Raw genomic sequence first — 15,353 nt, 5'->3', positions numbered from 1 at the left:
ATCTAATAAATTTCAGAGTTAACACGTGATATGAAATCAATTTCTCATTGTTTAAAAATCAAATTTTGCTGCTTAAGTTTGTTGCGAATTTGAAATCAGTCATTCCGTAATTTTTCCATTTATTTTCCTAACATCCGTTATGATGAATCACTATTTATCCATGTAAGCATTAACACATCAAGTAATGTGACACTGTTTTAAAAATTTAAAAACTTCAAATTTTATTTTATTTTTTTTAAAAAAAAATTGAAAAATGGTGGGTTTGGGGATGGCTCGCAAGCCACCCCCACAGGCAGGGGATGGTCTCGCGCCACCCTCAGCCCCATCTGAGGTGGCTTGTAGGACACCCAAGAGCAAGGGGTTGGCGGCAAGACACCCTTGGCCTATGGGATGGCTGGGCGGGGCCACCCCAAATGGAGCCAGGGGTGGCCGCATGCCACCCCTAGCGCATGGGAAAGGCAGCGAGCCACCCCTAGAGGTGGCGCCAGCCCCCCTCCCCTCTTTTCATTTTTTTTAAATAAAAAATAAAATTTTAAGTTTTTAAATTTCTAAAACGGCGTTGTTTTACCTGATGTTTTAATATCTATGTGGACAATCAGTGACTCACTCTAAGGCACGTTGGAAAAATGAAGGAAAAAATCACGGAAGGCTTGATTTCAAATCTGCAACAAACTTAAACAGCAACATTTGATTTTTAAACAGTGAAAGACTGATTTCAAATCGCTCGTTGATACATAAATTTATTAGACATTGAGCATTTTAAAAAATATTATTCACACAGAGAGAGGGAGCGAGCAAAATTTAAATGTTTGTTAGTTTTGTAGAACATGCACAAATCTGTTGTACGTTCTGATTTCAACAAATAGTCTTAAAAATTTCGAAGCAATTCCCTCGAAACATGTGACAAAATTGAAATACAAATGACTTGTCACAACTCAGTCCTCTTATTCGTGCCGTAATTTGACATGCGACTCTGAAGGATGGTTCAGATCGACAGCTCGGATTTTGAGACAAGAATGCCATCACTATCTGCATACAACCATTCCCCATCACGTATGAAGGTTCCTGCAATGTACGCAGGGACATGCTTTTCACCAATTCCTTTTTTATTTGATTTCAAGGGATTAGATGCCAAGGCTCTCACCCCTATATCACATCCATTAATCTCGTCAACATCTCTAATGCAGCCGTTTACTACAATACCAGCCCACCCCATATTTTGAGCCAATTGTCCCAAATTCCCTCCCACCAAAGCACATCTCATGCTTCCTCCACCGTCTATAACCAAAACTCTTCCTTCACCTCTGGTTTCAAGAATCTCCCTGACCAATACATTGTCCTCAAACACCTTAAGAGTGACGATGGGGCCAAAGAATGTTTGACGCTGACCATAAGTCTGGAAGATTGGTTGCAGAACGCGCAAGTCACCACTTGCCAGAAGTGCTGCATTTGAATCACAAGCTTCTGCAGTAGCTAAGGCAGCCATATTCTTCCTGCACATACAGCTGTCGAAATGTCAATAAAATGCAATTGGACAAATAGCAACTACAGAAGAATAAGCTCATCAAGTGTTTTTTATGTTATCTACACCAATTATATCGACACTTTCTCCTAGACTGCTTGTAGGCTAAAACAAATATTAGGAGGTAATTATAAGAGAACACACACACACACACCAAAAAGGGGATGTAATTCCCATATGCATGCATCATGTGGGCCTGAAGACCAACATATAGTGGATCCCAATGGTTTATTCACAATCTGAATGTGTGCTGTTTCAACATAAACAAGTGACTCGACTAGCTTAAAACTCAGGATACGAAATAAAATGGATGGTTTAGCCCCATTTTCAAATTTGTTTAAATTGAAACAATTGCAATGCTCAGGTTAGATATCTTCTAAACACAAGAAAAGGCATAAACACACAACATGCTTACTCTCCAAATTTAGTACGAAAGGGATTCTAACATAAATATGATTGGATCAACTATGCTCAGTTTTTTAGTACTATGACATGGAATCCCATTGCTGAAGTAAATGAGAACAGATTCAAGACTAATCTTGGGGACTCAAGTAAACAGAATAGGATTTGCAATGGGTTAAGTAGCCCTTAGATCAACATATTACCAAATCATAGGTTAAATTGGCCAGTGAAATCCCTGGATTATAAGGTTTTCCTATAAAAACTGAGTGGAGAGACAAATGCCCAAACTTTCATCAAAATATGAACTTTATCAAAGACATCTCAGTGGACTGACTTCCTCGATTCTAACTTCGGAACTGCAATTTATATTAACTTCCGTACTTGCTTGGATTACATTTCCAAATCATAAATCATAGAGGATCCCACGTGGACTTCTTGCTTCAAATGCTTAAAAATGTGGCAGTTTTAAGTTTGTGACATAAGTAGAGCTTCAGTAAAAAAGGGAACTGGACTATCAAAGACATCTCAGTGGACTGACTTCCTCGATTCTAACTTCGGAACTGCAATTTATATTAACTTCCTTACTTGCTTGGATTACATTTCCAAATCATAAATCATAGAGGATCCCACGCGGACTTCTTTCTTCAAATGCTTAAATGCTTAAATATTTTATGCATAATTGCATATACATAAACCCGCAAGGTGGAATGTCTATTTGAAAGCAAAGTGGGACTACAGCATCTAGCATGAATTACTCTTGTAAGAAACATCCATATTTTCTTTAGACTTAGCAGGTGGTAATAAAAGTTACCTCTGAATTTCAGCACCAATTACCAGATATTGAATAAAACTCAATTACAAGAAAACATTGCCCTAGATATAATTGAATTTGCCATCTATATACATATATATTGGTATGGACCTAGAAGTGGATAGCAGTTTTGTCCCCATATTGGGAAGCTAACGTGAAAGATTCGGGCAAGAAAAATATTTTTGGCTACTTCAAGGGAGCCGGTCCTTCTATTTTCATGCAATTTGCAATATGGGTTACAAAACCCTAATACTACAACTCCTAATAACCTTAACTCAATTAAGACTGCAAAGGTTTACACAAATTCAAATAACCTACTTATCTTGAAGGACTTTATTTCAACCGTACTACTAATACTTATTTCCTACTAAACTACTAACTAACCATGTAAGATAGGATCATAACATCCCTCCCCCTTCAAAAATACCCTTGTCTTCAAGGGCAAAGCTTTTTTCCGTGTGTGAGTGAGGGTCTCTTCCATCAAAAAGTAACGTCATCATCTTTTCCACGGTAAGCCTCTATCAAAAACAGTTTCTCGCAGCGGTGACCCAGACCAAACTTCTCATTACATTTGGAGCAAGATCCTTTCTCTTGCATCTCTCGAAGCTCAGTCATGGTCAATCTTTTCATTAGTAAGCCTAATATTTGTATTAGATATTTGTTAGTTAATTCTTCTTCTTGTGGCACAAGCACTATCATTTTCCTTAGCGCCACATTATTTGCTTCATATACCCCTAGCCAACCAAAGGGGGGTCCTTGACGCTCATAATTCTAATGGAAGAAAAAATTGTCAATAGGGAATCCCCCTTTCCCATCATTGAATTGGGAAAAACAACCCCTAGCCAACCCAGTTGAAGAAGATAAATTGTATGGTCTTGCAGCCCTTACATTCGTCTTTATGAACTCCTTCAATCCACTCACAAAGCGACTAACTTGCCTTGTCGTGAGGTATATTTCCACTTTCGCTAGGAGTGTTTCGGACTTCATTTGGTACTCATGCACGCTTACTTCTTGAAGCGACTTAATAAGCTCTCCAAACAAGTAGTAAAATCGAGTTCACCCATAACGTGCATACAATGACATGTTCAGATTTCCGGGGCTTATGTGGCAACACAAGTGGCAATACTAAAGCCCAAGTCGGCAAAGAATAAGGAGTATAATCTCCATATATTATTTTTCTAAGTGTTTTAGCTAATAAGGAATGTATTTTCCATTAGTTTATTTACTTCATAGTTTATTTTCCTGCATGATGTAATGACAGCTAGACCTATTGGTTATGTTTTATGACCTAACCGTCTTCTATATAAGTGTAACCCTAATCAATAAAACAACATGCTTGAATATTATCAAAAACCCTAGAACATCTTTTGGTGTCTTTGGAGGTCACGGCTCCCTCGAAGTAGCCTATATCCCTTTTCTTTTGTTCTTTTATTATTTGATTGCATCAAGTGGTATCAGAGCGAAGGTGGATTGTTTTCTACAACAATCTCCAATCCACACCATCACCATGTCTTTCTGGAATGAAGAGGAACAAGCAAGAATAGATAAGATTCGGTCAAAATCCCTCATGTGGAAAGAGGAATCTAGCAAACGGATGGAGGAGATCAGGAAAAAAATTGAAAGTTTTTCTCCACCACGCACCTCTACAGTAAGCCAATCCTTGCCCATAACACCTACCTCACCGACTGACACCGTCACAAAAAAGAAGAAGAAAAGAGTGGTTGAAGCAACAAAAATCCATCCACACCGGCGTCCCACCAAACCACCATCGACCAGCCGCAAATCAGCCCACCTTGGCCGTAAATTTAGAAGGCACCAGACCCAACCTTCCAAATGCGCCATCATCAACTCACGCCGCGCCTCCATGCCTTTGGGAGTCATTTGTGTTCATTGTGGTGCGAGAGAGACAAAGAAGAGAGCTTTTGTTTGGTTTTGGTTCTACAAGAAAAAGACACGAACGATAGATGAAAATTCCTGGCATAGCATTTGTAGTGCACAGAGAGACGCCCATGTCTTTCAAAACGATAGATGATGGCTAGGTTTTACTCGATGAATGTCAATGCTTGTTACCAGACAATTTCTTTCCCATGGCTAGTCTTTGGTGAAAAAGTGAAGGTGAATACAGTTTTCATATGCGATTCCACTGGTGTATCTGATTCAATACTGATCCTTTTTGGTGGTGCTCTTGGCCATGGTGTACAGGCTAGGCATTTGAAAAGGTTGGAAGGGCAGCGACTCTTTTTTGCAAAACCAGAATTCTTCCTTGGGGACAAGGAAGATGTTAGGGGAGAGGGATGATACGTTCAGATTTCCAGGGCTTATGTGGTAGCACACGTGGCAGTATTAAAGCCCAAGTCGGCAGAGAATAAGGAGTATAATCTCCATATATTATTTCTCTAAGTGTTTTAGCTAATAAAGAATGTATTTTCCATTAGTTTATTTCCTTCCTAGTTTATTTTCCTGCATGATGTAATGACGGCTAGACCTAATAGTTATGTCTTATGACCTAACCGTCTTCTAAATAAGTGTAACCCTAATCAATAAAATAGCATGCTTGAATATTATCAAAAACCCTAGAACATCTTTTGGTGTCTTTGGAGGTCACGGTTCCCACGAAGTAGCCATTGGAGATCACGGCTCTCTCAAAATAGCCTTTATCCTTTTTCTTTTGTTCTTTTTATTATTTGATTGCATCATACAAGCCTTCAGTGAATTCTTCCCACAATACCTCTCTAACCTCTTGTCAAAGCAATTGGTACCACAACTACGTCTCGTCTTATAAGTAAAAGGAAATTAGAGCTATCTAGTCTTCAGTTGGTATGCCATGGTCCCAAAAAAACTGTTCAGGTCAGCATACCCAACAAGTCGGATCTTCTTCTCCATTGAAGCAAGGAAATCCAACTTGACCATTTTAGGAGCCAAATATCGATTTTGGTCGAAACTGGCCCTGCGGCTCGTTGGACAAATCTCCACGCTCCATTCTTGAGTTGCTTCTTTCCTGGTTAGACAACATTAGGAACAACTTGGTGAGTCACTTCATCAATTGTTGATGCCCATTAGAAGGAGGCTGGACACTCTATTCGAGTTGTTCAAGCCGATCTTCAATACCTAAGCTTTGATACCACCTTGATATGGACCTAGAAGCGGATAGGGGTTTCTTCCCTATGTTGGGAAGCTAACATGAAAGAGTTGGGGCAAGAAAAATATTTTTGGCTACTTCGAGGGAGTCAGTCCTCCAATTTTAATGCAATTTGTAACATGAATAAATAAGTCACAATACTTTTCATTAAACAATAATAGGGTTTTATAGACAAACACTTACAAATCCCTAATACGACTCAACTACAACTCTTAATAACTTTATACAACCTAAACTAAATCAGGATTACAAGGCATTACATAAATTCAAATAACCTACTGATTCTGAAGGACTTTATTCCAACCATACTACTAATACTTATTTCTACTAAACTACTAACTCCCTATGCAAGATACAACCAAAAGACACACATATATATAATGTGTCGTTGCTAGAAGAATCTACAATTGCTTGAACCATGAACCTGTTCCTCTCAAGAATTCATTAAACAGTGTCTCTGAGATACATACCCTACACCTATTAGTACATTCCATCAAGTTACATATCAGTACTTCATACAATATGAAGAGTATGCAAAAATTATACAACTAACTAAACAGCTTGCTATACCATATAAAGGCATCTCCGGCCGAATGGTTTGGCAAGACTGCAGTGCCAGTAAACATACCATTTACCAAACAAGAAGTTGAGAGTTTCACTTAACTATTCCCCTTCTGCAGCCAAAGATAGCGGTAGTAGCATCTACCGATAATGTGCAGAAGAGAGCAAAGCTTTATATATGGATAAAAAACATTTTAGATCAACTAATTTCAATCCATTACTCACTATATGAGGAAAAAAAAAAATAAATAAGCTATTTTATGCAAAAACTTCAAATTTATAAAGTACATATATATAACTATAGATAGAGCATAGTAAGAGGTGTAGAGTATATCAGCTACACCAATTAGTATGTACTATCACAAAAAGAGCTCTTTCAATTGATCTCAATACCAATTTCCAAATGTTAAACAGAAATTAGTTTAAAAAAAATTGCATACACTAAAATTTTCAATAGACTATAATCCAAAATAGATTGTAGCTGATGCTAGTTGCCACTCATGTTATGCTAGTAATAATAATATCCCAAAACAAGGTTGGTTTGCAATTCATTTCAGCTAATATTGGTGTTATGAATAATAAAGTACCTGTGAGTGAGAGAGAAAGAAAGGAAGACAACTGCCCTCCCATGTTTGTAGAAAATAGGGCTGACAATTTTTGACGCGAGCCGCGAATCCGACACGAATTAGTGGATTAGGGTTGAGGGGTCTGACACGTTTAATTAAGTAGTCGGATTATGGTTGAATTATATAGTCATATATCCATGCATTGACACGACCCAAGCCCAACACACGACATTTAGGGCAAATTATTTTTTAAATAACCCACGAAACTAGTGGGTTAGGGTTGAGAGGTTTGCGACGTTTAATTAAATGGTTCAGGCTATAACACAATTCGAACTTGACACGCAAACACGAATTGCCACTTAGAGCATTACTAGCAGCTTCCCTACAAGGGACCTGTTCCCTAAATTTTAGGGAAAATTTTTAAAAAGTTAAAAAAACCATCCCACAGCAGCTTCCCTACAATTATCTGTTCCCTAGGAAGTGAACAGTGCTTCCCAATGCATTGGGAAGCACTGTTCACCTCCCATTCAATTGTTTATTCTAAAAATATAATCTTTCTCTTACTTTATCTCTTTCTTTTCTTACTTTTAATTAAAGTAAAAGTAACAAAATAATATTTTAATGATATAGGGAAAAATGGAGGGAATGCTCCTAGCAGCTTCCCTTCCTTTCTCTTTCATTTTCCCTAAATGTAGGGAATAAAACTACTTTTTACTTCCCTATCAAAAAACACCCTACAGCAGCTTCCCTTCATTTTTCCCTATATCATTAAAATATTATTTTGTTACTTTTACTTTAATTAAAAGTAAGAAAAGAAAGAGATAAAGTAAGAGAGAGGTTATATTTTTAGAATAAACAATTGAATGGGAGGTGAACAGTGCTTCCCAATGCATTGGGAAGCACTGTTCACTTCCTATGGAACAGATAATTGTAGGGAAGCTGCTGTGGGATGGTTTTTTTGACTTTCTTAAAATTTTTCCTAAAATTTAGGGAACAGATCCCTTGTAGGGAAGCTGCTAGTAATGCTCTTATAGTAGAAAGTATGCCCACAACAGGGATTAACATAAGATAATAATATTAATTCAAAGTCCAAGTCCATCTAAGCACGCAATCTAGAGATATATTTCCAAAATGTGAATGCACAGCAGAAGATTAGAGATTTTTTTTTTTTTTTGACAAAAAATAAAAATAAAACAAAGTTATATTAGGATTACCACACACGTAGTAAGCGGTTATGGTTACTGTTACTTAAGAATTGAACAATATATGTACTGAAGCGATGTACGTTTGAAAATGCCATCCCAGCGAGTGGTTGGGGAAAGGACATGGATAAGTAAAGCATAACGTAGATATATTTGGAGACACAAGTTCTTGCATATAAAATTGGAGAAGTTGGTAAGGGAAATATATTATTTTGAGGGTCAATAAGAGGAATAAGAAAAGAAATTCACTTGATAAATTATAGGAGAGAAGCCAACTAACGAGTAATTCTAATCCATTCATGATCATCATTAATCAAATAAAATGAATTGCTTAGTAGGAGCAGACATGATTCTAACCCCCACGAACCGCTCAATATGATATTCGCACATGTTTAAGCGGACCCCCCAATCCCAAAAATTAAAAAAATTAAAAATTGACGAGAATGCAAACAGAGCCCATATTGAAAACGGGATTATAGAGAAGTATAAGAACATAAAAAGGTAACCTTACCCGGATGAGGAAGAGAAAGAACCGATCTGTATTTGGGCGGTTGGAGCGCCTCTGATTAATTCTGCGAAGAGCGTGAGCCTCTGTGGTGTACTTCTTCCTCTTTATACATCTTGTCCAGATCGAGAGACCTGTAAATAGAAAAGATGATGATGATGATATCACGCTTCCAAATAGCTACAAAAAGAATTACGCCCATACACCATCTTGTTGCTTTCTGTGCCCTCTGATGTCTTATCCGTTCATCCCATTCCTTACGTCTTTGCCCTCTGTTTTTTTCTCTTTTTTTTTTTTTTCTTTTTTTTTTTTTGAGAGGTGGGGGGGGGGGGGAAAGAATTTCGTGGAAAACCCGATTGCAACTTTAATTTGCAGTGGTGTCCCTTGTGTAACAGTGTTCATCAATGTTTGGATTGTTTGAGGTTGACCGTCAAATTCGATATATCATATGGGATTCTTTGATAAGATTCGGGCCCATTCAAAATTAAAAATGCCTGCACTGTGTTGTGTCGTGTCAAATTCCTTTTTGGATCGATAGTGTGGACGAAAGCAGATGTAGACTAACTGTTCATAACCATTGCTGTCACTTAAAATTTGGTCCGCTCGAAAATGTCAAAGCAAAGGAAAATCTATTGTCACACATGGGTTGGTAGGTTTGGAGAAGAAAACGTGTCCCCTACGATTGGTTTTCCTTCCATTATTACCGACCAGAGGTAAGATATGACCGTAGAGAGGGAAAAGATTTTTGTTTTAAATTTTTCATGCAGATCGACATGGAAACTTCATTATCAACATATATAAATTATAATGCAAGGGTCTTGCAATTTGCATGTAGATCGAGCGGCGTGTGGGATTGTGGGATGAACAAGGTAAGACGTCTATTTTAAGCTAACTAATTCCAACCAACTATGAGAGTCTTATACACGCGTTTTGAAAAGATAAGGAGACCTCGTTAGCAGACTAATCTGCTACAGTCAAATATTTCGGAAAGGGTCCCCCCCCCCCCCCCCCCCCTCCCCCTCCCACCTAACAAATTTATTAGATTTTTTCACAAAGAAAAGTTTCTTATTAAAATACATATATAACAAAAAACTCTATCATCCGTACATTTAGTGTAATTAACAATTAACATATACAAAATTTGTTGTAATAATTAATGTTTATTAGAGTTTTTTTTGTTGTTTGTTTACCATTACCTTAAAGAAATGTTTCTACAAAAGCCTTGCTGAACAGTGAAAAGAAGAAAAGAAAAGAAAAGAAAAGAAGACTGGAAAAGCAATGCCTTTACAGGGTAAAAAACAAATGGATTTCTTTCTGGTTAGGAATAAAATACGTGTATTGCATTTTTTTTACTTGGACTTATGATATGATATCATTGGAATGAAATTTATATGAAAATCAGTTATAAAACAATTTCTCAATCTGGAGTACCATATTACCGAAGGGCCCTTTGGACTCAGTCGACGGTAGCCCTTCGAGTACCGAGCTAACGACGGCCCATTCGGCCTATAACATACCATAATTAATCAAGGAATGAGTCATCAAATCTCACGTAGGTGAAGCATATTGCATCCCTTTCTCCTCATTAGTCATTCACGTGTCTGAACGAGTACGAATGTATAAGATAGCATGTCCGCCCTTTTATTACTTTGTCTATTTAAAATCCACTAAATAAGAAAATGTATTGCCGGAACATCCCAGTACGTACCAAGTAAGAGCAATTTATTGGGAGCCCATTGCCTTATATATTGATCTCTTATCTTCAGCGCCTACCATATTGATGCTTAGCATATCTCACTTAACTAATTAGAGATGGAAATGCCGATCCTATAAATGAAGGTAACAATCTGTCAAATACAGACACTTTGCTTTTTTACCCATATTACGCCAATTTGCCTCTCCTTATTTGTATATTATAAGTCTTTGTTACTCTGACTTTTAGGTCCTCTTATTGGGTGTCCATTATTGGACGTTTAATAGAAGAGAAATAGTACATGTATTTTTAAGTGATTATTTTCTAACGTGATATTTAAAATTATTATTTACGTAAAATATACATACTAATCCGCCTAAAATTCAATAAAAATTTAAATTGTTGCATTAAAAAGAAAGTACTTTGAAAATAAACACGTAGAAGTACGTGCAGCTCGATCTTCGCATACATAATACAGTAGTCACTGTGTTAATTCAATCTATTGTCGTGGATTATGTAATTACGTATAAAGGAAGGGAGAAAAAAGAAAAAGAAGAGAAGAGAACAAGATAGAACCCGTGACACAGAATTGGGTGGGGCCCGGAGGAAAGAAAAAAAGACAGAGAGTAGATTGGGGGACGCTCGTGCGCCAAAAAGAGGTGGGTCCCATTGCGGAGGAAGACTTTCACCAATACAAATCTTGGCTTTTTGTGTAAGGTGGGGCAGAGCGGTGGCACTTTATTCATTAGCGTTTGTTTTCAAACAAACAAAAAAATTAAAGGAACGGTTGAGAAATCAGCCCGGTTTCTTTGCGAGGATTCCGCTGTTTTCTAGTGAAACATGTCATTATCTTTTTAATAAATACGATTAATTAACACGCATATACAAGTGATAAAGTTGGAAATGCCAAAAAGGAAGGAACAGCATAACTAACACTGTGCGCGTTTGTATCGGAATTAGGAAAGGGCGGAGAGGGGGGGGGACACTGCGAATCGAGCGGCTCTTTGGCTCTTGGCTCGTAGGAGCACGATGTGCTCGTGTGTAGAGCATACTGACGAAATGCTCCCCCACTCACCTACACTTGCATGATTTCCGGCATACAATGAGACAACTAATTTCACAGCCCCCCAACCCCCTCATAATCTCATATATGTCATCTTTCCTTTCCTTAAATAACTATAACTTCAACTTAAACTTAAATATAATAATAAATACGGTACCTACCCACCACTTTTACTAGACACCCCCAAAACAAAAAGGAGTAGACTCCCAAAACACTCCCACTCCTTCCCAATGCATTCTTTTTTAAGGAAAAAATCATGTTTAATTTCTATATATTTATGCACATTAAATTTAGAAAAATGTTTAAATATTCTAATTCTATTCAATATTCATCAACAAAATTAAAGTGTCAATCAACATTGTCAGCCCATTGTAGTATACAATAATACAAATATAGTATCTGACAATACTCTTTAATTTAGTGTATAAGTTTTTCCTCCAATTTCAAATAGATTCATCGACAACTTATAGTTCAATTAATTAACCGTATGTCATATCAATCTATTTAATTGATTTTATGGGGCTCTTCTTTGACACATCATATACCAATTGTACGTGTCGTGAAAAATACTTCAAATTATAAATATACCATAAATTATTTATTTATTTATTTTTTTTTAAAAAAAAGGGGGTCAATCACTTTTAACTAGTGAGGGCAACATCCCATCACATGACATGTCAAAATAGTCACATAGCAGTCATTTTTTATTGGTCTAGCATGGTATATCATTATTTTTTATTCTCTATTACTAGCCTCGTTTGGACATGGTCTGAATGGGGTACCGACCGAGCCTCTCAGATCTCCTTCATAAAACACCTCATCCGGAATCGACCAAGGGTCTCGAACCCTTCTTTATCTCGCAACTCGTTCAGACAAAACTCAAAAGGTCATTCATACATTCATCATGCATAACCTATATTTGTTTAAAAAAATCGATCCCAACTTAACTTATAATACATCAAAAAATTGACCTTTACATCATTCAATTTATCATAACATGTAAAAACATTAATTTTTTACATGACAATTCTCCATTATTGAGGAAAACCCTAGTTTTCTTAATCTCCAACAACAACAACACAAATATTTCAACTATACTTGGCAATTATCTATTTATCTCAATGTTACAAAGGTTACAACATAATGGGCATCACATATCGATAAATAGGATTCAAAGAGGGTTATAGAAAGTATACATCTTGTAATCTCATTCCTTAAAGAGCTCCCTCTTCCAAAGCCTCATTTGATCACTCAAATTCTAAGTATCTTCTCTCAAAAACTCAAGAAAACTAGCCGAACAACTTTTGTGCGAGTTTTAAAACGAGAGAGAGAGAGAGAGAGATGCTATTTTCTTTAACTGACTGACCAATTTTTTTCTACTATTGTTCACTCACGTCTAAACAAATTATTTGGATCGTTCAAACAAGCCTGTATTGAGGCCACATTGCTCCAGCACTTTTGTAACACATGAATATCATTTTCGTTCGGAAGAGAATGTCACTTCATCCAAAAGAATCCTTGTCATACGTCACTAACTCCCATCCCATCCGTCAACTTTATACATGGCTTGATTTGGGACATTGATTTGTTCCTTGTCCAGACGAAATATCTAATTTGTGCGAACTTGAATCAATAGATTCGTGCTCCCCAAGTTCACCTTAGTCTTGTTCTAACTGGGTTTATGGCTCGTGCAAACAGAGCTCTTTAATTTAGAACATTTCTAAGTCTTAAATTCAAAGGTTTTGACTTCTAATTGACACGAGACCATCAGGTCAAATCGTGCCTAACATATTACAACTCATGGAGCGTTTCTATTTTATTATCCTTAGTGACTTAAAATGTTCGAATTTCATATTTAAAATCTTGAGTGTTACATGCCACCTTTAAAGGAGTGGTCGAGCCACTAAAAACCCCTAATTTATTTATTTGTATATTTTATTTTCTTGTCACAATTTGGGTCGTTCATTTCAAATTGATGGCCTAAATAAAATATTTTGCACGATACATTTTGCACAGGTGGATGCATAAAACCGACAAACTACCCAAAAATGTTGTTTAAGAAGTACTAACAATCATGCCGATAAAAAATTGACACATGTTAAAAGCTTTAATGTTAGTATCTATATATCACGAGTAATGAAAGTAAACTAAGATGTGAGGGAGTACATGTTATATTTTATAACCCCCCCTCCCCCTTTTGTTTTCTTTGTTGCCTTATTTTTGTTATTATAGTGTGATCACATATTGTTCACCAAGAGGAGGATCTGCACAAGAGAAAGAAGGTTAGAGAGGTTCACTGAGGCTTAATTCGACGAAACCACTTTGACACTCAAGTCAGTTTGGTGAAGGTGAGAGAGAAATTTAGCAAAGTGTTGATAAGACAAATTATGCGTATTTGACTTGATGCACTCTTTTTCTATATATAGGTTATCGTCCCTCGCTCTTCCTCTTTAGAGTTTTAGGAACTCCCGCCAATAGTCTGAAACTGGCGTGGAGATTCCTTCTTTGAGTTTGTTGGGAGGGACGTATGGTGTGGGCAGGCAGTTGGCTTAACTAGCAGAGTGGGGAATTAGCTGCTAGCATTACCCCACCGGCAATAGTGGGTCATCGGCCTTTTGGTTATGGGTTGCCAGGCCTTCGGTAGGTGACCTGCCAGAAGGCCGTCTGTAATCATGCCCTCTAGTAATCCCCCCAATTCCCTTTTAACAATTGGGTTGATAGTTGTTCATCGAAATTTTGTTTGTAGGCACATCGATAATAAAGCCCTATTGTTTTCATTTATCCACTCACACGATAAACTGTTCAAAAAGATAGAAAGATACAAGCAAGAAGCTCTTCATCACAAAACATATGAAATATGAATGTATTTAACAAAAATAAAGCTAATTTTGTAAGTGTTGATATAGTTACCGTGCACATGGAACATCCAGTATAAAAGATCTACAAAAAGACCAAGGGTCAGAGTGGCATATCAAGGGTGATGGTGGAACCACATTCGATACTTAGGTTAACATCAATAGGAAATATGAACAAAATGTAAGTAAGAGGGTGAGAGAGTTTGCGTATTTGTGATGTGGGCTGCTTTATCCTTATAAAGATTTTTCGTCTTTAGTAGGCAAACAAGCTTAACAAGGCAAGTATCAAAGGTCACAGGGGCCAATATGGAAAGTGGTGCGTCTTCCTAATTTAATTTCCTTTGAGTGACACCTCAAATGGCTTTTTTTCTTCTCAAGCGGGTTCGAAACAGGCAACCATAAAATTACTCTCACCTCTCTAACACCCCAGAGAGTTAATTACCGGGTAAAAATGAACATTATAAAATAACATTTACGACATTTCATAACTGCCATTGAAATACTTGACATAATAGCAGTTTCTTTATAGAGAGAGAAGCTTCCCCTTTCTCTCTTATTAGAGTTTTTCTTTCTCTTTAGTGAGGTTTACCTCTGCCGTCGTCGGCATGGCCGTTAAGAGAGGCGGGATGGTTCTTCTTCCCTCCCTCCTCCCTTTCCCTTCTTCCTTGTTCCCTTACGTCCTTTTTTTTTTTTGGGGGGGGGGGGGGGGGGGGTGTCATTCTCCATCCTCAAACGCAACATATTGCCTCCTCCATTGTGCATGCCACCTTTTCCACTCACTTCCTCTATCGCGTTGCTTGCTGGAACTGCCTTGGTTCTTAGATAAAAAAAATTTCAAAGCTCGATATACTATCCTCCGTTAGCCCCTGCATTCAATGTACCCATCCACCGTCTTCTTCGGCGTCTCAGCTCCTCGTCGCCACCCACCGCCCATTGATTTAATGTCCACACGCCCGCACATGGACCTCATGTGCCAGACGGTGCCCTCCATCTGCCGATGCTGTTGTTTTATGGGCTTTTTTGTTGTTGTTGTT

The 15,353-nt window shown here is 37.5% G+C and overlaps 1 protein-coding gene across 3 annotated transcripts; it reads right to left on the bottom strand.

The window, feature by feature from the left end:
- Nucleotides 1-796: 796 nt before the first annotated feature.
- LOC133875612 (putative 4-hydroxy-4-methyl-2-oxoglutarate aldolase 3) lies at nucleotides 797-8,984 on the bottom strand. 3 transcript variants are annotated; one of them, XM_062313796.1, is made up of 3 exons: nucleotides 8,913-8,952; nucleotides 8,715-8,842; nucleotides 797-1,493 (listed from the first exon to the last, which is right to left on the bottom strand). In XM_062313796.1, the coding sequence occupies exon 3, from the start codon at nucleotides 1,484-1,486 to the stop codon at nucleotides 986-988; it is 501 nt and encodes a 166-aa protein (XP_062169780.1). In that variant the 5' UTR covers nucleotides 1,487-1,493; nucleotides 8,715-8,842; nucleotides 8,913-8,952; the 3' UTR covers nucleotides 797-985. The 3 variants fall into 3 exon arrangements, with proteins under 3 accessions (XP_062169780.1, XP_062169778.1, XP_062169779.1); XM_062313794.1 differs by having other exon boundaries at nucleotides 797-1,505; nucleotides 8,715-8,984; XM_062313795.1 differs by having other exon boundaries at nucleotides 8,715-8,981.
- Nucleotides 8,985-15,353: the final 6,369 nt, after the last annotated feature.

The sequence above is a fragment of the Alnus glutinosa genome, chromosome 8 (assembly GCF_958979055.1).
Source record: "Alnus glutinosa chromosome 8, dhAlnGlut1.1, whole genome shotgun sequence".
Classification (NCBI taxonomy): domain Eukaryota; kingdom Viridiplantae; phylum Streptophyta; class Magnoliopsida; order Fagales; family Betulaceae; genus Alnus; species Alnus glutinosa.
Note: the sequence above shows the minus strand (reverse complement) of the source record. Positions and strands in the feature narration are given on the sequence as shown.